General features: G+C 33.6%; 3 protein-coding genes across 3 annotated transcripts in view; all 3 read right to left on the bottom strand.

Annotated features, from left to right (window-relative positions):
* Positions 1 to 6332: 6332 nt before the first annotated feature.
* Positions 6333 to 6680, bottom strand: LOC140435953 (uncharacterized). The gene has a single exon (XM_072524664.1). It carries the CDS (start codon positions 6678 to 6680, stop codon positions 6333 to 6335), a length of 348 nt encoding a protein of 115 aa, XP_072380765.1.
* A 760-nt stretch (positions 6681 to 7440) lies between these two features.
* LOC140435952 (uncharacterized) lies at positions 7441 to 7815 on the bottom strand. Its single transcript, XM_072524663.1, has one exon. The coding sequence runs from the start codon at positions 7813 to 7815 to the stop codon at positions 7441 to 7443; it is 375 nt and encodes a 124-aa protein (XP_072380764.1).
* A 1721-nt stretch (positions 7816 to 9536) lies between these two features.
* Positions 9537 to 23227, bottom strand: part of LOC140435775 (uncharacterized) — a 35467-nt gene continuing 21776 nt past the window's right edge. Inside the window, exon 3 of the mRNA XM_072524495.1 lies at positions 9537 to 9885. Coding sequence (XP_072380596.1) covers positions 9627 to 9885 — 259 coding nt within the window. The 3' untranslated portion in view covers positions 9537 to 9626. The remainder of the gene's footprint in view (positions 9886 to 23227) is intronic.

Raw genomic sequence — 23227 nt, 5'->3', positions numbered from 1 at the left:
AGACGACATAGTACTGGGGAAAACGTTCGAGGAACATATGGAAAACTTAAAAGAAGTACTTCACAGACTACAGCAGGCCAAACTACGAATTAATATAGACAAATGTAAATTCTGCAAAGAAGAGATAAATTATTTAGGCCATGTAGTAAACAAAACGGGAATAAAAGTGGACGACAACAAGACAAAAGCTATAGTCGAATATCCCGCACCAAAAACCGTTAAACAACTACGCCGATTTTTGGGCATCATCTCATGGTATAGGAGATTTATAAAAGATTTTTCACGAACTGCAGCCCCTTTAACAAAGCTACTAAAGAAAAAACAACATTGGACTTGGGACAGAGACCAAGAGGAAGCATTTAACAAAATAAAATTACTACTGACACAAGCTCCAATACTGATCTGCCCGGACTTCCAGAAAAGATTTTTTTTACAATCTGACGCTTCGAACCACGGTTTAGGAGTAGCTTTAGTACAAACAAACTACGAAGGACAGGAACAAGTCATCGCTTACGCAAGTCGAACCCTAACAAATGCCGAAAAAAATTACAGCGTTACAGAAAAAGAACTAATAGCGATCATCTTCGGTATAGAAAAGATGAAACCCTACATCGAAGGATACCCATTTTCAATTATCACAGATCATCAAAGTCTACGATACTTACAAACAATGGAAAACCCTACAGGTAGAATAGCTAGATGGGCAATGCTGCTACAACAATTTGACTTCGATGTCATTTACAGAAAGGGCTCCCAGAACGTCCTGGCCGACGCGCTCTCTAGAGAACCAGTAGATCTGGTTTGCATAATAAACGTAGAAGATGTAGAACCCGACGAATGGTACAATAAAGCTTTAAATAAAATCCAGACAAATCCGCAACTATTTCCAGACTACTCTATCAAAGATGGACTTCTCTATCGACACTTCTGGGACAAATACGATTTAAAAGAGACAGAAGTATCCAACCCCTGGAAACTATGCATCCCAAACCACAAGAGACAACAACTCCTGGCAGAAAACCACGAGCAACCGACCGCAGGACATCTAGGAATAGCCAAAACAATAACCCGCCTAGCTAGAAAATACTACTGGCCAGGGATGTTTAAAGACGCCGCAAAGTTCGTCAGGAACTGCAAGAACTGTCAGCAATTTAAGCCGCAACAAAGCTTAACTCCAGGCCGCATGCAATCTACACAAATTCCGCCACATCCATGGCACACCGTTTCAACCGACATCATAGGACCCCTTCCAACATCCAGCAAAGGAAACAAATATATAATGACATTCCAAGACACCTTTTCAAAATGGGTCGAAGCCATACCGATCAGAACAGCAACGGCAAAATCAGTCTGTCAGAACTTAAAAGATAAAATCATTATGAGATTCGGATCACCCAAAGAACTAATATCAGACAACGCAAGAACATACGATAACAGGGAAGTACGAAAGTTGCTAGACGAATTCCAGATTTCTAAAAGAAACATTCCGCCATATTCTCCCCAGAATAATCCAGTAGAAAGAACAAACAGAGTAATCAAAACAATGATAGCTCAGTTCTGCGATAATAACCATAAGAAATGGGACACGAGCCTTCCAGAACTACTATTCGCATATAATACAGCTAAACACGATTCAACGGGTTTCTCCCCAGCCTTCCTGAACTTTGGACACGAACTAGAAATTCCAAGTAAAGTCGTAAACACCCCAAACGACACACAACATACCGATCAAAACATAAAATGGCATAAACTACGAGAAACATTCGAATTAGTACGTACAAACCTGGCAAAAGCTTTTACAACTCAAAGCCATTACTACAACTTACGACGAAGAGAGTGGAAACCCACAATAAACGACAAAGTCATGAAAAGGGAATACCAACTCTCAAATGCCGCCAAAAATTTTAACGCCAAATTAGCACCGAAATTTTCAGGCCCATATACTATAACAAAAGTGTGTTCTAATGTAATATTCAAATTAAAACACGACGATAAAAACCGTACAATAACAGCTCATATCAAAGACCTAAAACCCGCATTTACCGATTTTCCTACTCCTTAATCAGTCCAAGCACTTACAGTCAACACCAAGTAGTGACAGTATATTTTAATACAGTTTACAGTTACCTTCAAATACAATGTCAGACACATTAGAAATATATTACAGTGACATAGGAATGGACGGCACAGTTACGCCGCCACCATACACCGTTCCAGAATTAATATCACCATTAGGGAACACACCGAAACCTAACACCCCGGGCAAAGGCTGCGAGCCCCTGATAAAGGCTATTTCCAAATTCAAGAACCTTTTCGATGAACCAACCATGGGCATCACAAAAATTCAGAAAGTCCAGTCAATTCCAGTGTCAATCCCGCTGCTCTCACTAGTTCCGCCGCAGCATAAAGGAAAAAAATACAGACTGAGACTCCCGAACCAGGTGCTGAGGATAAAAACCAATAATTGAAGCCCCACGAAGGAAGACGTTTTTTTTTAAAGAGAGAGGAAGACGATTTTTTGTTTAAGAAGACGATATTTATATTTTTTTTTAGGGCGGACATTTTTTATTTCGATGTATTGTAAATTTTTTTTTAGGGTAACCAAGTACCTGGCAAGGAATAAAAATAAAAAAAAAAATTTTGTTCCAAAATTTTTTTTTTCCCCAGGAAGAGGGGGTGTAACGATGAGTCCAAGCCATCACCGTTAAACCAGCGTGCGCGCGAACCAACCCATGAAGTAGGAGTGTATCGACAGTAGAAAGGGCAAAGCTCCGCTATATAAACGGCAACATTTCCTCACAGAGACAGAATCGACAGGTGTTGACTGAAGGTTCTCTTTCTTCCCTACCCCGGCTTGCGGACGTGTTGAGTTCACAAGTTGTTTCCGTCCCATACCGTCTTTACCCGAAAAGCGTGTTGAGCTTTTCACTACCCGTACTCTGAAGCAGTCATGTTGAGATTGTCGAGGAGTGTCCTATTAACCCGAATCACTTAAGGGACGTGTTGAGTTCCTTTCCTTCCTTTATACCTATCGTCCGCTGTTATTAAAACCGTAAAATTTCAAATACACATTCGCTTGCCGATAAGACTGGTTCCATATGACAAGGTCAAACTTAATTTGAATAAATAGGCCAGGTACTGAGAAGACTAAACCAAATTGTAAATATGTATATAAGATTTTTGTCAATTTAATTTAAGGAAGGCAATAAAGTTTTATTTTTATTTTGAACTCTGTCTCTGACTGTCTAAAAGCTACCCGGATAGTGACTCCCACGAGAGGACGTCACAAAATCACATTCCGGCAACTCGTAACTGACTTGTTCCTTTAAAAACATACTTGGGGTTAACGCGATTAAATCAGAAGGATCGTCCGAAAGATACGTTAAGGGACGCGAGTTGACTATACTCCCACAATCACACAATAATGTCAATAAGTCTTCATAATTGAGAGACGCTCGACCTAAAACTTTTCGCAAAAGTCCTTTCACAATACTTACTAATCGGTCCCAAAATCCACTCCACCAGGCAGCTGTAGGGGTGTTGAAACGCCACTTAATACGTTGTGTAGAACTATATTCCGCGATAGTATTCCAGTCCAATTTCTTAAGCGCATTCTCGAATCCCGTAAAATTTGTCCATTGTCACTATAAACTATCCTCGGTCGTCCTCGCCTTGCAACAACGCGACGAAAGGCTTGAATAAAGGCATTTGTTGACAACGAGGTAACGAGTTCCAGATGAACTGCACGATAAACGGCACACGTGAACAAGCAAATCCATGCTTTCTCACCCGATTTCAAGTAAAGAGGTCCCACTAAGTCCACTTCGGAAATTTTAAAAGCTGTAGTATCCCGAACTCTATCAGCCGGCATATAGATGAACTAGCTGAGAAAATAACTAAAGACATACAAACAGTCACTAAGAAAGTTTGTTGCAGAATAAGAAAACAAAAAGAAGCTAAACTAAAACCCGAGACTCGTATAACAGATAGAGAAAAGAAGAAGAACGAACAGAGATAACCCGGACTATAAAGCGCTTAACAGAAGCGTTAAGAAAAATATTCGAAAAGACCTCAGAGCTTATAGAACAAACCAGATTCTTGAAACCATAGAGAACAATAAGAACATGAAAGTACTAAAAACATGTAAATCCGCTGGCAGGAATAAAATCATAAAGATAAAAGACGACCGTGAAACATTGTGCTCGCATAAGGAAGAGATCGTTAGAGAAATCCGAAAATTTTACGAGAAGCTGTATACTTCTACTATTCCGAACCCCGGTATACCAACAAAACATATCTTAAATGTGGGCTCAGAGGATCTCCCTGAAATAATAACATCAGAAATTAGAGCCGCCCTAAAACAAATGAAAAATGGGAAAACACCAGGAGAAGATAAAATTACTTCAGAGATGCTAAAAATGGGAGGCATTGCATTAGAAGAGGCAATGGGAGCATTACTGAATAAATGCCTATTGGAAGGACAAATACCAAAAGCATGGAAAAATGCGGAAGTCATTCTACTCCATAAAAAAGGAGACGCCGCAAATATAGAAAACTACCGACCAATAAGCTTGTCACACCTTTACAAACTACTAACCCGAATAATAACAAATAGATTGACAGCTAAGCTAGATGCATACCAACCGGTGGAGCAAGCAGGCTTTCGTAAGGGTTTTAGCACTATCGATCACTTGCAAACAATCCGGACAGTTATTGAAAAAACAATAGAGTACAACATACCATTACATCTGGCATTTGTCGATTATCACAAAGCATTCGACAGTATCGAGAAATGGGCTTTCTTAACAGCATTGGACGACGCCAGAGTAGATTCAAGATATGCTGCCCTCCTTAAGAATATATACGATGATGCTACTTTTCACGTAAAAATAGATGATGATCTGGAAACTATGAAAATAGACCTTGGCAAAGGCGTGAGACAGGGTGACACCATCTCACCCAAGTTATTTACTTTGGCATTAGAAAATGTCTTCAAAAAACTAAATTGGGTCGAAAAGGGATTAAAAATAGATGGAGTATATCTTAACCATTTGCGTTTCGCAGACGACATAGTACTAATAAGCACAGATATCCATGAACTAAAATCAATGCTACAAGATTTAAATCACAAATCGAATCAAATAGGATTAAAAATGAATCTCGACAAAACAAAGATATTAAGCAACAGCCTAGAAAACATCACGATAGATAACATCAATGTAGAAAAGGTAGAACAATATATATATATATATATATATATATATATATATATATATATATATATATATATATATATATATCTAGGACATGCAATTAAAAACGAAAAGGAAAATCAAACCCTAGAAATTAAAAGGACACAATTATCATGGGCTGCTTTTGGGAAGTTGAGCTTCATTTTAAAAGACAGAAAAATCCCAATACACTTAAAACGAAAAACCTATGACACTTGTATACTACCAGTTGCAACTTATGGATTGGAAACTATGGCAATAACAAGAAAAATGGCAGAACAATTAAGAGTAACTCAACGGGCCATGGAGAGGGCCATGTTAAATATAAGCCTCAGAGACAAAATTCCTAACACCGAAATACGTCGAAGAACTAAAGTAACCGACATCATGGAAAAAATAGCGACATTGAGATGGCAATGGGTAGCACATGTAGCAAGACAAGACACCAACAGATGGTCTCATAAAGTGACATTCTGGAGACCTCGAGAAACAAAAAGAAGCGTGGGAAGACCCAAAAAGAGATGGATAGACGATATAACAGCTATAGCTGGAAAGCAATGGATGAGAATTGCAAAAGATAGGGAAGCGTGGAAACAATTGGAGGAGGCCTATATCACCACAGTCTTTTAAAATGGACCGCACAATCCGTCTACCCCCCAAAGTCCAATATTTTTCGCGAAGCAAACTAAGTTTAAGGCTTAAAATTAACTTACGCACTATAAAATGTTCACCCGGAAGTAAGATAGGCAGACGAAAATCTTCCGTGTCAAGTCTCTCAGTAACGCGAGTTTTTAAACGTATAAGTCCAAATTCATCGACTTTGTTTAGTGAGGAAATTCGTTTCGTATCTGAACCGAACGCTTCGTTCTGCACTAGCTTCAATACAAATATTTCGGCTTTATCGATTCCCTCAGCGACCAATTCACCTGTACGTTTTTCGTGTGAATTTCTTGCATTATAACAAAATCGTAGCGCCCAAGCTATCATTCTTAAAAGTTTTATGTACTGAGAAAAGTAATGCAGATGCCAATCGTCAGACGTCATATTCAAAAGTGACGAAAGATCGGCAGGATTGAGAGAACCAGGTACATATTTCCAACACTACGGATTGACTAAATTTCTAATCTCTTGAACTCTATTAAAAACAAAAACAGACCAGTCATCCTCACGTTGAATCCAAGAAAGAACAGTAGTGGAATCACTCCAAAAATAAGACTCAACATATTGAGAAAATTGTCTTTTTACTGACTGATAAAGTCTAACACCAATAGTGGCTGCCAACAGTTCCAATCTGGGTATAGAAATCTTCTTCAAAGCGGCCACACGACTCTTAGCTGCTACAAGGAAAATTGAGACATCATTCCGAACAACTCTTAAAAATACTACAACCGCATAAGCTTTCTTACTTGCATCTGAAAACATGTGCAAGCTCCAATGATCAGCTTCCATGGGTCCAGCCTAAATCCAGCGTGGAATCTCAATACTCGACAGCTCAGGAAGATGAGTAACCCAATTACAAAATTCTTCAACCATATCATTCTCGACTGGAGCATCCCATCCCTGGCGCTTCTCCCAAAGTTTCTGTAGCAACAATTTGTGGAATAGGGATACTGGACAGGTAAAACCAACAGGGTCAAATATACTTTGAGCTATGGAAAGCATCAGTCTCTTAGTTATGGGACGTTTCAATTCCATTCCTTGAAAATTTTTACTATTGATTTTCAGAGTGTCTCTTGAAGAGTCCCAGAGAAGACCAAGAACAGGGACAACTGTTTTTGTATTACCAGAGGCCTCCCACCCTCTTAAGTCCATCTTAGCTTCCTCCATAAGAGCGGTTGGTTCTGATACAAACACTCTCAACACATTTTCATCAGTAACACTGGTCACAGTTTTCAATTGTGTTTTTAGAATACGGATTATCATTACAACATTTCTCCAGCGTCTTTGTTAAATGAAACTCTATAGTGGCACCCAGAAGAAATGGACTACAATTGACTCCAAAAACAACACTCTTGTGTCGAAATACAAATTCCTTTCCTTCATCGTTCACCCATAGGAACCTAAAAAAATCTCTGTCCTTTGAATGTATAGAAATTTTAAGAAATGAAATTTCGAATATCCGACACAACTCCTACCTTTTGTTGTCTGAACCGTAATAGAACAGAAGGAATAAGTTCAATAAGATTAGGCCCCACCTCCAAACACTGATTTAAAGAAGGACAACCCTGTTTATGAGATGATGCGTCAAATACTGGCCTAATTTTTGTGGTTCACTATTATTTTTAATAACGGGCATGTGAGGTAAATAATGCACGCAATTATTCTCTTCGAGATTATTCACTATTTCAATCACACCCTCGTTCAACCGCTCATTGAATATAAAGTTATACGATTCAAACAAATTAGACCTTTTCAACTTATTTAAAGTATTATCTAACCTTCTCCTAGCGACAACTAAATTATCTGAAATTAAAGGATGCTCGTTTAACCAAGGTAACATAACTTCATACCTGCCTTCGCTGTCACATCGTACAGTCTCGTAGAAAAAATTCTTAGCCTCTTTGGCTGCCACCTCTCGTGTCATTTTTTCTACAAGGTCGTTATCCCAATAACATCAAGTTATTAGAGTTTCGCTACAGAAGAATTATTAACAAACGACGAAAATGTAATCATACTTGTACTAAAATTAGAAGCAAGTATTATTATTAGAACAAAGTATTTATATATATATATATATATATATATATATATATATATATATATATATATATATATATATATATATATATTTGGAATTTGGGTCTCACATGCAGCAGCTTAAGTGATATTGACGTTTTATCTAATTTTAGTAAATTTTAATTGTTGTTATTATTTTTTTTTACTTTTCTAAGCTTTGTCCATAAAATTGTACAATTTTCACTAACAATAAAGCATATTTCTATTCTATTCTATAATAGGTACCTCATAGAAATGTAATTGCCAACACAAAACATATTAAAAAGTCCAAAGCCTTTGTTATAGAGATTAAACACTTTTAATATTTGAAAAATCACATTTGAGAATGACCTAACCTAACCAGGCAGCCATTGTTCCAATAAGTACTCATTTCTTCACGCACCAAATTTTTTTATTTTGGGCCGTGTTCCTGTTCCATACCATGCAGGTTAACCGTTTATTTGTATTCCAGTTCTTCCTTTGGTGGAATTTTCAGTTTTTTTACTAGGCTCTTATGACTAATTGCCAGAGATTTAAGTGTCTGAACTAAGAAGAGAAGGTTGTCTGGATCCATTTTTGAACAAAATTATCTCTAATAATTGGTATAAACGGCGTCTCATATTTATATCAAGAATCTTTATAGTATAGTATACTGATCAGCTGTCAGGGACCTCTACAAAACACTGAACTCTTGTGACATTCAAAGTATCACAAGCGACTAATTCCAAAATATCTATATATTAGAATTTATATGTTTTATAAACTAGAATTAGTCTAATAATTTGATCTCTAATTGGTCCTCCAATTACAGATCAAGAAGAGGAACTTCAAAATAAAGTTCTGATGAAAATTAAACTCTTATTTAATGAATTAACATCGATTAGATAGAAATACATAACTCTATTATTTTTTACCTTTATATACACTATGATTTTTAATTATAACACACAAATTATACATGTTTTAAATTTTCTCTAGTAATTTAAATTTTTATTCTACAATATTTGTAAGAAAGGGTATTCTTAGGGGTTAAAACAATGAAATATTTAAGAAGTAATATTAACAATAATGACGAGATTTTGAATGATTGCACTCACATTGTTCAATTTAAAATTATAGTAAACAATGTTTATAAATTACTCTATAAAGGGTAGTTTTTAAATGTTACATAAATGCATTATATCACAAAATCAATAGACCATTTAAAAGTTTGAAGCATCAAACATGAAGCATTTTTTTAATATAATCAGTGTCGGGGGTGGTCTATAAGGGTTGAAAATATTAAATAGTTGCGAAATAAAACTGAATATTATATTGATTTCAAAAAATTTTTGAATAAAATCCTTTATAAAAAGGTATATAAAAAACCCAGTTGGGCTATGTTGAATTGACAAAACGTTTTCGGAATAAGTATTCCATCATCAGTGTCTAGTTAATACATGGATGTAGCCACTAAATATGTGGGTAAAAACCCTTTAAAAGTTATTAAATGAAATTTAGTTTACATTATGTCTAATTTACAGTTAAGATGTTTAAGTTAGGTATGTCTACCGTCTCAGGACTTGCAACTTAATGTAATAAAATCAAAAATTTAGTTAAAAAATATTTTATTTAAAATGTAAAAATATAAAATCAGTAGGTCTTAACATTTATGAGTACACAATAAGTAACTAAAACACTTCATGATGTTCTGCCCTGTACATCATATTTAGAATTATTACAATTTTTGTCTATATATCTTCCTAATTCTTTACTTTTTCTGAAATTGATATCGTCATTAAGAATATGCAAATCATTATAGCTGTCACATTCAAGAATGCCCACTTCAATATTTTCTTTGTTTTCTTCATCATATTCTTGTTTAGGGGGAGGAGATACAGATTTACCATTCCGTCTCATCTCTTCTGACGATGGGAATTTGGATGAATGATTATTAAAGCTAAAATTGAAATACAATAGCTTGAATTAAATAGATCAATAAATAAAAAGGTATGTATTATTTAAAAGACAAAAATAAGACTGCAGCTTTTGATAAAAGAAAACTACACATTTTAGAGAAGTATCCTCACACCTCATCCATACGCAACTTCTTCAAAGACAGTTTTAACCTGCACAATACTATAAATTAACGTCTGTGAATCTGATGTTGATGATATTGGACGTATATTTTTGCAAATTCTGTACCTTTTGGGACGCTGTATATTTATATCGTAAAAGAACTATACAGTGATGAGTGCCTTACCACCCGGCAAAATAGCGGAAAGGATAAAAGACAGATTAAGTTGTGAGATAGTACGAGATAAAGCTAGTTCTTGACGTGGCTATTTGACTTCAGTCATAATTATACGGATGACCTCGAAAATATTTTATTTTAATAATTTCTGATGTTAGAATAAATTAAGATATATTATAGTAAAAAACATTAAATAGTAGCGACTTTAAATTATAAATCTTGAAGTTTATTTAATAATAAAAGTAACTCAACTGAAATATTTGACTAAACTAAAGGTAGGTATGTTCTGTCCGAAAATAATTATTGTATGTGGAATTGGTGTAATAGTTAGAGACGTGGTCTATTGACGAGAAGATTGGGGTTCAATTCACACCAAGGATAAAATTTTTGTTTTACTCAATCAAAATAATAAAAAATATGATACATATTAGGTAACAAGTTTTCGAAAAACTTATTATTTACAATTTATTCTTATTCCAATGTTTTAAAATAGAAATTAATTCAAATTCAATTCCAGTTTTACAGTCTTCAGTTGTGAATGTAAAATAATCCGGTGAAGACTGTTTAATGTCAAATCCATCACTAAATTCTCAGTGTTAATATCAATTCCTCTGTATAGGTTTTGATTTTCAAAACAATCGACAACATTGGAATGGATGCGCGCTAACAGCTGCCTGCTTTACAGCTAACCAAATCATCAAGCCTTCAACCATGAAATAATACTATATCGAGAAGTGTTTTTGCACGGTAAACAGAAACTTTTTATTGAAAAAACAATTCGTGAAAATGGTTTTAACGGTCGAGGAAAAAGTGCAAATTGTTGTCTGGCATGTGAATGGATTATCAGACAACATGATCAGACAACAATTTGTAAATATGTTTCCAAATAGGCCGGCTCCAGCACGATCAACAATTCAGTCTATTATACGTAATTTTTTTACATATGGATCCGTGTTCGCTCCAAGAGGAGTTCGTAGACGAAGGGAGGTAAATCCAGATTTGGAATGAAGGGACACTTTGATTTGTGCAAGTATTGAGCAAAATCCTACCCAATCAACATCTCGTCTAGAAGAACAATATGGAATTTCAAGATTTAGGGTAGGTAAAATTTTGAAAAGACATGGATACCGTCCCTATAAACTTCATAAATCCAACGAACAATTCCCTGGGGATCAATATAGACGTTTAGAATTTTGTCAAACTGCAATGGAAATGTCACATCAAGATGAACATTTTTTAGATAACGTTTTGTTCACCGATGAATGTACGTTTTCATTGCATGGCCGTCACAATTCAATGAATGCTCGGCATTGGTCTCGAGGAAATCCTCGTCAGATTTATGTCGCTCGTACCCAGCGTCCTCGAAAAGTAAATGTGTGGGGAGGCATAATAGGGAATCATGTCATTGGTCCATTTTTTATAGACGGTATGTTGACTGGGCGGAAATACTTGGAACTTCTGCAAAATCAAATTGTCCCAGCCCTTCGTAATTTACCAATACCTTTCGATTTCATATGCTTTCAACACGATGGTTGTCCTGCACATAATTCTCGCATTGTCAGTGAATATCTCAGTGCGACTTTTCCTAATCGATTGATTAGTGGCCACGGAGATATTTTTTGACCTGCAAGATCACCTGATCTTGCACCTTGTGATTTTTTATGTGGGGATATATCAAGTCCAAACTATATGAAATTGAAGACGATAGGCCTAATTCTCTTCAAGAATTAAGAGAAAAGATCTCTGATTCAATGAGAGGTATTAGTCCAGAAACATTAACTCATGTTAGACGAAACTTTTATAATAGATTGGGTTATTGTTCTGCTGCTAATGGAGGCTTATTCGAACATTTTTTGTAAATACATTTCATTAGAATAAAATACGTTTATTTAGAATATTTTTATAGAATTTCTAACTATTTAAACATTTTTTGTAAGTACATTTATTTAGAACGTTCTTTTATGTTTGAAGAATTTTTACTTTATTTTCGAAAGTACGACATTGTTTTTTCAATAAGATTTTCATGTTTTACTGTAAACACTTCTAATAAAGACTGAAATAAATGTTTATTGATTTAAAACAAAACGATATAATATCTGCATAATTTCAAATTTTAATTTTTAAAAAAGTTTATGTTAGATTCGAACTCTGAGCGCCTGGATGAGAACATTGTGCCTTGAACTCTGATCCATCAGACTTTTATAATTAATTAGTGACAGTTTGGGTTATTGTTCTGCTGCTAATCAACGCTTATTTGAACATATTTTAAATACGTTTATTTACATTTTTTTTTATTTTTGTAGAATTTTTACTTATTTAAACGTTCTTTTAATTTTGAAGAATTTTTACTTTATTTTTGAAAGTACGACGATACTGTTTTTCAATAAGATATTTATGTTTAACTTTAAACACTTCTAATACTAGTAACGACTGACATAAATATGTTTAGTGATTCAAAGCAAAACGATCTCTGCATAATTTCAAATTATTAAAAAACAAAAAAAAAACCCACATGTGGGTTTTGAACTCCAATCGTCTGCAACGTCTGTGTCGCAGTGGTGTCGAATTCTTACCACTAATCCACGAAGGATTGGTGACAAAAGTGTATGAAACTCCTCAAATCATAGTAGAAATTATTCTTGGTTAATAATTTAAAACTTTAGATTAAATAATCACAATTAATTAAATTATTTTATTCATATTTTTGCTTTATTGTGGTCAATCAGATTTTACTTTATGCGAAATTAAAAAATGGAAATACGTCACACATACGACGTTACTCATAATAATTATGACCGAGGTGATTTAGCTCGAAGCTAACGTCGAAGGTGTGAGACTATCGATAGTGGTAATGTAATGTAATGTAAATTATAGGTTTCTATCGATTATTTCTCACCTCTACGAGTTTCATCTCTTTTTATTTTACAAGGTAACTGTGTTTTCTATCTCTTACGTTAAAAAGCCGGGTGGTAAGACACTCATCACTGTATAAAAAGTTCCAACCTTACATTTGTATGCATGAACCTAACAGTATATGTACAGGCAAGACAGACGATATGATTTCAAGAAGGACCTCAGGTTCTTTAAAAATACTAATACAGAATACAAAAAAAGTTAAAAGTGCTATTAAATAATCTTTAAAGAATAAAAAAGAAGTTTGAGAAGAAAAGAAAAGAAGAAACTACTACTAAAGAATAAATTATGAAAACCAAGAAGAAGAGGGAAGGGAAACAAACAATGCAAGGTATAACATTTGGTATGAAAATTGTTGAAGCACATAATGAGGGCTATGATGTATCATTTATGTGAAATAATTACATGCTGTAAACTCCGATTTTAAAACATTTATGTAAAATTTTTCAAATCGGTATGATGTAAGAACTACGCATAACGGGTTGCCTACCTTGATATGTAATTTATCTATATGTAAATGTAATTTTTAAGGTGTCTAAAATTAGGTGCCGTATTCGCTCTTAGTTATGTTATGTTATTGTATGTAATTTGTGGAAACAATTTACAATTTTTTATAATTATAATAAAATAAACTAATGGCTTCAATTAAAAAGAAAACAACCAGGAAACAATTGGAAGTGATGTTAGACTTCATAAAAATAAATAGTGCTTACTGACAAAACAGTCAAGGAAGGCTAAGAAAGTAGCCCAATTGTGACAGGAATTTGCTATCATGGTAAATACAGTAGATGGTGGCCCTAAAAAAACAGCAGAACAATGAAGACATGTAAGAAAATTAATTTCTATTACTATCAAATTTAATAAATGCTAAATTTTTAGGTGTTCAATGAGTGGAAGATTTTGCAACTCATTTCAAAGATTCATTTTGGGGAGCCCCAGATTATAAATACATTGGATTTTAAAGGTAAAGATTAATGATTGATATATTATGTTTATTATGGTGTATAATATTTTTCAGAAGGAAAATCAAGTCAACCTGTGACAATTAAAAAGGCAATAGTTTTATTTAAAATTCTATAAACATATCCTTTATAAAATTATATCTCAATTATGGAATAAACTGAATATAAACAATTTTATAACTCAAAATTTTTTAGCCACTTTTTAATATGTTTCAGATTTTTTGTTTTGTCTTGATCTTTGTGTTATTCTTTTTGATTTTGTAACTAATTGTAACATAAATACCTACATATCATTATGAAATATACTAATTATAAACACTTTTATTTAAACATTTTTAATTTAATATGTTATAATACAGTTTGCAGCAATATAATATCTTTGCATTATCTAAACATTTTAAAAATTTTTGAGCCACTTAGTAATATGGTTTAGATTGTTTGTTTTGAGCTTTTTGTAATTAATTGAAATATTAACATTTATATCACTAAACTATACTAGATTATAAAACTCATATATATTATAAAATAATGAAATATCACTAAATTGTAAAATTATATTACTAAACTATATTTGATTTATCACCATTTATCATTGTGAAATAAATAAATTATGAAAATATTAATAAGTTTTTGTTTCACTACACAAAGTTTGCAGCAATAACACTTCTTATTCTCTGTGCTTCCAACACCCAACCATTGTTTTGATTTGCCTCCTTTGGAATTATTTCTATGAGAACTACAGGCTGTACTTCATCTTTTTCACCATTTTAGCACCAAGTGTTCCACTATCCCTGCAGCTATTTCTGTTAATACTTTAATAAATGTACTTTGTTCCATTGAAAATAACAGGTTGTTACCAGTACATTTTTGGTAACTTTCATTTCCTACAAAATTAAGTAGGGAGAGAACCTTTAATTCTATTGCAATTTAGTTAGAGCTGGTTATCTATTTCAAATGGGTTACTGGTGTCCTGTAACTGACGTTGCTCTACATTTACATAATTTCTTTCTGCCACATCATTCAATTCATTGAGTAATAACAAATTTATAAAATCCATTTTTTCAAAAACAAACAAGAAGCCAAAAGTTAGGTTAATTTGAATTATCTGACAGATCTTCAGGATATGACAGAACCGAAAATAACGTTTTATGTAATTTTCTGCTGTGGCTTGGTCATTTTACGCATAGCAACGCAGGGCATGATACATCATACCGTTTTTACACATTATGTTTTGAGAACTGTAATCTGATGTACGTTTTCTGAATTTTACACTAGTATGTAATTATTTACATAAATGATACATCATAGCCCTCAATATCTCGGGACTGTGACACCGGGTATCTGAAATTTTTTTAAGTTGTAGGCCTATTTTCTTCTAAATATGCCTATCTTCTAGATATGTTGGCGACCACATTGACCCATCTTATTCTATTCACAGCAGCTCGAAATAAATCAGTTGACGTTAGACCAGTTCACTTTCTAAGATTAGCCAGCCAGGATATACGCCTACGTCCAGGGCCTCTCTTACCCTCAATCTTGCCTTGTAGAATCAACTGTAAAAGTTGGTATTTATTATTAGGCATGTTGTGACCAAAGTAAGCCAATTTTCTGTTATTTACGGTGTTAATAATTTCTTTGTCTTTTCTTAGCCTCTGGAGAATAGTTATATTACTTGTGTGGTGTATATATGAGACCCTCAACATACGTCAGTAGCACCACATTTCAAATGCCTCTAATCGTTTTATGACATCTTCTGTAAAGCTCCAGCTCTCTACTCCATAGAGAAGGACACTAAAGATGTAACATCTAAGAATTTTTATGTGTATTATATTGATACTTAAAGATAGGTTGCAGAGAATCTTCCTAAGGCTATTAAAAGAGCTTCCGGCTTTTACAATACGAATAATTTTCAAAATTATAGCAGACAAAATTATAGGCAAACAGCATATTTTTTCCACTCTTTCTAACGGTGTATCGCCTATTGAAATTTGGGCGTTTATGTTGGTATTCTTACTAATGATCATTATTTTTGTCTTCTTGCAATTAAGTTTTAGGCCGTATTTGTTACATGTTTCTACAACGTTATCCATCATCCTTTGAAGCCCCTGCGCACTATCTGCCAGCAACACTGTATCGTCTGCATATCTAATATTGTTTATAAGTTGGCCATTTACAGCAATCCCATCTTCGGATTCGTCCAAGGCCTCTCTAAAGATGTTTTCAGAGTATATGTTAAATAATGCCGGTGACAATATGCAACCCTGTCCAACTCCTTTTTCGAATTTGAAGATCTCGGACAGTTCATTTTCTAATCGCACTGTTGCTTTTTATTGGAGATATAAGTTTGAGATCAGTTTTATATCCTTACCATCGAGTCCTGATGTTTTTAGGATATCGATTAGTTTTCCATGTGCGACTTTATCAAATGCCTTCTCGAAATCAATGAAACATGCATACCTACACATCGCAGTTGACATCCCTGGCTCTCTGTATTAGAACTTGCAAACTAAAAAGTGCTTCCCTCGTTCCAAGTCCTGCTCTGAATCCAAATTGAACTTCACTCAGGTGTTCTTCCGATTTGGTGTATATGCGCGAGTGAATGATAGTAAGGAGTACTTTAAGTACATGGTTTATCAAACTAATTAATCTATGTTCTTCACATTTTCTAGCGTTGGCTTTTTTAGGAAGTGGAATGAATATTAATAGTAGCCAGTCTTTTGGTAAATAACCAGTCTCGTAGATGTTGTTGAATAGCTTTGTAAGAGCTGTGATTTCCCATCTTTAATCCGCTTAATGACCATAGTTACTTCTTCGTTTGTTAATTCTGAGCCGTAGGGATTGTTTATTTCAGTCGGACTTCGTGCTGCATCTTCGAATAATTCTTGCATATATTCTTTCCACCTTCGTAATTTATCTTCAATGGTAGTCAAAATCTGGCTTTCAATGTCTACAACTATGCCTGTATTGCGTTGTTTTCTGGTGTTCTGTACCTCTTTAATTTTTTTGTGCATATGGAAATCGTCATATGTTTGCGTTGTATTGTTTCAATTTCCGTACATTTCTCCGTCAGCCATGCTTCTTTTGCTCCTTTTATCTCCTTTAGCATAGTCTTCTGTAACTTTTGGTATTCGTTGTCATTTTTACCTTTTAAGTTTCTTCGCTCTTCCATCATCTGTAATATTTTATCTGTCATCCATTCTTGTTTCTTCTTTTTGATTTTAGATATTCATGCGAAATTGTGGTAATAGATGTCTTCATTTCGTTCCACTGTTCTTCTATGTCTCTAGTAGTATCTTCAACTATTTTCGCAAAATTCTTATTACTATCTGTTTTTACTTTTTTCTGGATGTCATTTTCTTTTAGTAGTCTTATATCTATCTTGGGCCTCATTTTCTTATGAATTATTTTGAGTCGTATGTTGATATTTGCAAGCAATAGACTATGATCTGAGAAGACATCTGCGCCTGGATATGATTTTGTTGAGGTGATAGAATTTCTAAGTCTTTTGTTTATGTTGATAAAATCAATTTGATTTCTTATGACTTTCCATGGGGTATCACCGGGTGCTTTCCATGTATAAAGCCTTCTTGGATGTAATTTAAAAAGTGTATTTGTTACATCAGTCTTTCTCCTCTTTCGTTTCTTACGCCAAAACCATATGATAATAGTAAGTTCATGTTTTTTGGTCAGTTTTGGAGAGTCTTCTAAGAGTCTAATAGAAATTTTCTATTTCTTCTTCAGTGGATTCTGATGTCGGTGCGTAGACCTGAATGATGTTCGGCCTGAATCCTATTACTGCTTTAGCTATTTCCCTTTTTACTATTATCGATACGTCATTTCTGTTTCTTGTGTCGTCTCCAGAATAATAGATATGTTGTTCATCTATAATTCTTATTCCAGAATTTGGCCATCGACCTTCACTGCATCCTTAAATATCTATGTTCAGGCGAGTCATTTCTTCAATAATATTTGCTGCTTTGCCTGCTTGGTACATGCTTCGAATGTTCCACGTACTGATCCTTTTAACTTTTTGGACATTATTGGCTGACCGAGGGATTCTTAGCACCCTCTCCCCACTTAAGGGGTGAACGGAACTGAGGGCCGTTTGTTTTGGATTTTCAGCCATTGTGGTATCCTGGGGATATCCTTACGGATCTTTAATGCGGTAGTCATCCCGTGGCTTTCCACATCTCAATGCCGTTGGCTAATTTAGCTCTTCCGCCTTTGGAGTCAATTTCTCAGCTCCAGGACAATGAAGTGCTATACCACATGTCAGTTCTTCCACCCGTAGCTGTTGACTAACAAATGGGGGATTACTTTTACCGGTAATCGTTCGGAATACTTGTAGTAAAATTACAAAACTTTATCTGTTAAAACATAAAAAAGCTTTAAAATGGCTTCTTAATATTGTTCTGAAGCTATTTTCTTGTGGCATTTTAAAGTAATTACTATTTAAATTGGAATAAGCCGCAATTAAAGGTTAAAGTAAGTTTATTGACGTTTCAATTTCCACTTCGGAAATCGTTCTCAAAATACAAACATTAGTAAATTAAACAAATTTTGTTTTTTTGTTTAATTTACTGTCTTAATTTTGAGAACGATTTCCGAAGTGGAAATTGAAACTTCAGTAAACTTACTTTAACCTTTTATTGTGACTTATTCCCATTTAAATAGTAATTACTTTAAAATGGCGATTGCAAAAAGTTGTAAAATTAATTTGTTGCTTTGAAAACTGCAAAATAAGGTAAGATCGTTAACTGTTTATAACTATTGTAAAAAATCAACCTAGATATTTGTTACTACGCCCACACTTGTGTATTGGCCCTCAACAAACTCTCAAAATTTCAGATTGATCCATTAATTACGAGCCCCAACAACTATATAATGGGACAAATTAAAATATATAATAAATCCGGCGTTTGACAGTTGTGATAATAATACTAAATAAGCAATATTTTAAATAATACATAATCATAAAACGTAATTAAAATTGTTTCATACATCCCCCATAACCTATTATGCCCTAAGGATAATCAAAATATGTAAAAATTATTGACAACTAAATAATGGGACAGTATGAAGTAACTGCTAAAAACCCCACAATTAGGCTGCGAAAACAATGCAGCCGAACACTTAAACAAACACCAAACTATATTATACAATTAATTTCTAGCCAAATCGAGTGAATCGACGTATTATTTGAATAAAATGATGCCTGGTATATACAAATTTAACAATTTGTGAATTAAATTACGAAAAAGAATTAAAAATTATTGCCGCGATAAAACAATCATTGAAGTGGTAGATGAAATTAATATTCCTAAAACTATTATAATTAAGCATTAAGAGGAGACATGAAGTATCTTAAATAAAAAAGGTAAAAGCTCGGTTCGGCCAAAACTAGTTTCTGGACTATTAGTAAAACTTTGCAAAAAAAGGTCGATAAAATACTCTAGTCAAGTTACATCTGATTGAATTATGAAACTGTATTAAATATTTCAAGGGAATGCTGTCGCAAGTGAAAACATAAATCTGCTAAAGCATGAGGCTTTTCAGAAAGACTGAAACGGAGCGTAAAATTTCCTAATTGAGTAGTGATTTGGAGTTGTATGGCAATTTCAGAGATAGGATATTTTTAATTTATTGAGGGTACCGTAAATGCTACGAAATATCAACAAATACCTCAACATAGCCTACTACGAAATATTTTGAAATTAAAAGCTGACGTGAACAAACTTTTTCAGCAGGACGAAGCGGCCTGTCATACGGCCAGAACCACAAACAACTGGCTTGGAAACCACAATATAAATGTCCTTTCTTGGCCTTCTAACAGTCCTGACCTAAATATCGTTGAAACAGTAGGTATAGCATAAAATGAAACAGACACTAAAGTATAACCCACAACGGACATTACACGTACTTAAACCCGAAATAGAGCAGATTTGCAAAGAAATTTTACAGTACTTTAAGGTTCATTAGCATTTTTGACCGCTTGAATTTTTAGTTCCCCCTTAACATGGTTCAACTAATCTTCATTTCAGCCTAGTTTTCAACACTCGGACAATGCTGTCTAGTTTAATCTCATCCCTACTTTTTACCTAATCGTTTTAGAATAACTTTGTTTTTTGTTTAAACAGATTTTTAAATATGGAAAAATATTTCATCTACGAGTAATTAAAGCTTTAAAATTATTCTAATTGTTTATACGTTAAGAATACATTGATTTTTCAAAACAATTTTTGTATTTTCAAAACAATTATAAAAATGATATTTTTTAAACTTTTTTTATACATATTGATAGTTTAACTCTTACACTTTCATTTGGTATGCGTATAATTACTGTATCTTTATTATTTTCTGACTAATGTTATCGCAAAAAATGGTATCTGGGATAAACAAATAGAATGACTCTTAAACCAATTAATACATAAATCTGAAATTTTGAAGGTTTGTTAAAGATGATAATACGCAAAGGCCGAAGACGTAAAATCTCGTGTCTACGCAATCTCCGTGAATGGTTTGGATGCAGTTCAATTGAACTATTCAGGCGCGTAACCAACAAAATTATAATTGCCAGAATGATTTGCAATCACCGATAGGAGCGGAACTTGAAGAAGAAGAAGAATAATAATACTCAACTTTGGGCACAATAATAAATATCTAGGTTGATTTTTAACTTAGTTATTAATAATTAACGACTTTTTCTTATTTTGCAGTTTACGAAGCAACAACTTAATTTTACAATTTTTTGCAACCGCCACTTTAAGCTTTTTTTGTTTTAACAGATAAAGTTTTGTAATTTTACCTCAAATATTAAGCTTTTTAATGCTAATCACAAGATCTAAAAAAATGGTATTTTTTACACTAAATTGTTAATGAATTAAAAAGACGTCGAAATCTTTGCAGAAATCGTATATCGTATCGTTCTTTATATAGGCTTATAATAACTAAAAAATTCAGATTCCCAGATTTGTCATAGTCCCGAATAGGGTCTTTTTTTCTTATTTCCCTGGTGTATAAATGAGGATTTCAACGAAATGATTGGAAATGAAAAAGGCTCCGTAGGTAATAAAGAAAAGAGCATCCTCTCAACAGAATTTAGAAAACTGTGAACACGAAGGCGGAAAAAGGAGATTATAATATCTTTTTATAATATGTAATTTAGAAGAGATGTGCTAAAATTATAGACATGATTTGTACAAAGTAAATTGGTTCAGTTTAGTACTACGAAAGGTCATTTTTGCACAAGACAGGATGGACATGAAATATACATATAAGGAAATGAAAGGAAGAATATGAGCTATGAAGACTCAAGATAAATATGTGTAAGACCGAATACCTATGTCATGGATCTGAGGTTGCAAATTTGAACTTAAGTGTAGAAGAAGAGACTATTAAGAGTTGTAAGATTTTTAAGTATATAGGATCAATGATACGCTGAGATGGTACTTGTATGAAGTATATATAAATGCTGTGATATGGAACAACACTTAAACCAAAGAAAACAAAAAAGGATCTTTCAGATCAGATTACCCTATATGAAGCGGAAGCATGCCCGATGACAATAATACGAAATAAAATAAGAACAGCTGAATTGGTCTTGATGAGAAAATGTCTACAAATCACCGGAGAGGATAGAATAAGAACAGAGGATAGAATAAGAACAGAGGAAATATGGAACATAATGGAAATAGAATGCTCAATTACAAAAAAGTTTGAAAACCGAGCGTGTAGTGGTACAGGCCTGCACAAAGAATGTCAGATTACAGGTGGCCGAAAAGAACATTGGACTGAGACCCGCCGAGAAGATGATAGATAGAGATCTCAAAGAAGGTGACTGGGAAAATAAAGTGATATATAGAGGACGAAAACAGATAACTCATAATGTGAAAGAGCCGAGGAAAAAAAAGCATTAAATGTACATGATCGATCCGATGGCTTTTCCGAACTAAAGTTTTCAGGGTTCGAATCTTTGCGTGGATTGACAAAACAAAATTTTTACCGTAGTAGTTTAACATTAAAAATTGATCTTCAACTTTTGACCCTACCACCGGAAGACGTTAAGAGGCTCAATCATCGGTAAACAACATGTGATTTCAGATAAAGAATGAAATTAAAAAGAATTATACAGACAAACAAACCCAATAAATAAAACTTGGTAAGTGAGAAAGCTAGATTAAGACAAATTAGACAAATTAATTAAACAGAAAAAGACATAGAAGGTACCTACAAGTAGACGAACATGTAAAAGCTTAGACGAAGTACTAGAACAAAAATAATTTTAGAATTAAAAAATGACTGAAGATAAATAACAAGACTATATACCTAAGTGATTTATGAACATATTATGCATGTTTAAAATATATAATAAATCCAATGTGAAAAACAACAAGTTAATAAGCAACTAACCAACAAACAAACCATAATAACGAACTTATTCATTATTTGTCCTGTGATATCAATAAAACTTTTTAGACCAGCAAACAATAGCTAAATCAATTCTACCTAAAGCACTATACATACAAATTAATGAAAGTGAAACTTCTACTTCAAAGTACTTTACAAAAGAAATTTACAAGTTCTGCTGAATATTTAAATAAAGATCATTCTGTAAGTCAAGTGGTCGAGCGTATCAAAAGTTCCAAACAACCCTGAGCATTTAAACAGTTTGACAATTGTACACTCAGAGTAACATTATCAAGTAAATCAATGCAAATATATTTAACTGGACACCTAACAATATCGAGTTTTTTCTATAACAAGTATATCATCAATATAGAGGTAATTGTATGCTATAAAATTGACAGCTTTATTTTGTGAAAGAACTCTGCAGATACCATGCACGGTGTAAGTAAAACAGTATGAAAGAATAATTGAAGAATAGAACTCAATAAGAATCTAATTAGCAAAATTTTTCAAAAGCCATCGATGCTTTGTGTTCGTTAAAGGGACCTTTCCTTTGGTAGGAAGGAAATATTCGTTCCTACCAAACGAATATTTCATTTCTGTAGTTATCTGAAGGGCTATATTATAATACAACTGCATGTTAGTGTTCTGAAGCTATTTTTAAATTAATTACTATTTAAATGAGAATAAGCCACAATTAAAGGTTAAAGTAAGTTTATTGATGTTTCAATTTAGTAAATTTACTAATGTTTGCATTTTGAGAACGA

Source organism: Diabrotica undecimpunctata, chromosome 3, assembly GCF_040954645.1.
Source record: "Diabrotica undecimpunctata isolate CICGRU chromosome 3, icDiaUnde3, whole genome shotgun sequence".
Classification (NCBI taxonomy): domain Eukaryota; kingdom Metazoa; phylum Arthropoda; class Insecta; order Coleoptera; family Chrysomelidae; genus Diabrotica; species Diabrotica undecimpunctata.
This window is presented reverse-complemented; position numbering and strand designations above follow the sequence as displayed.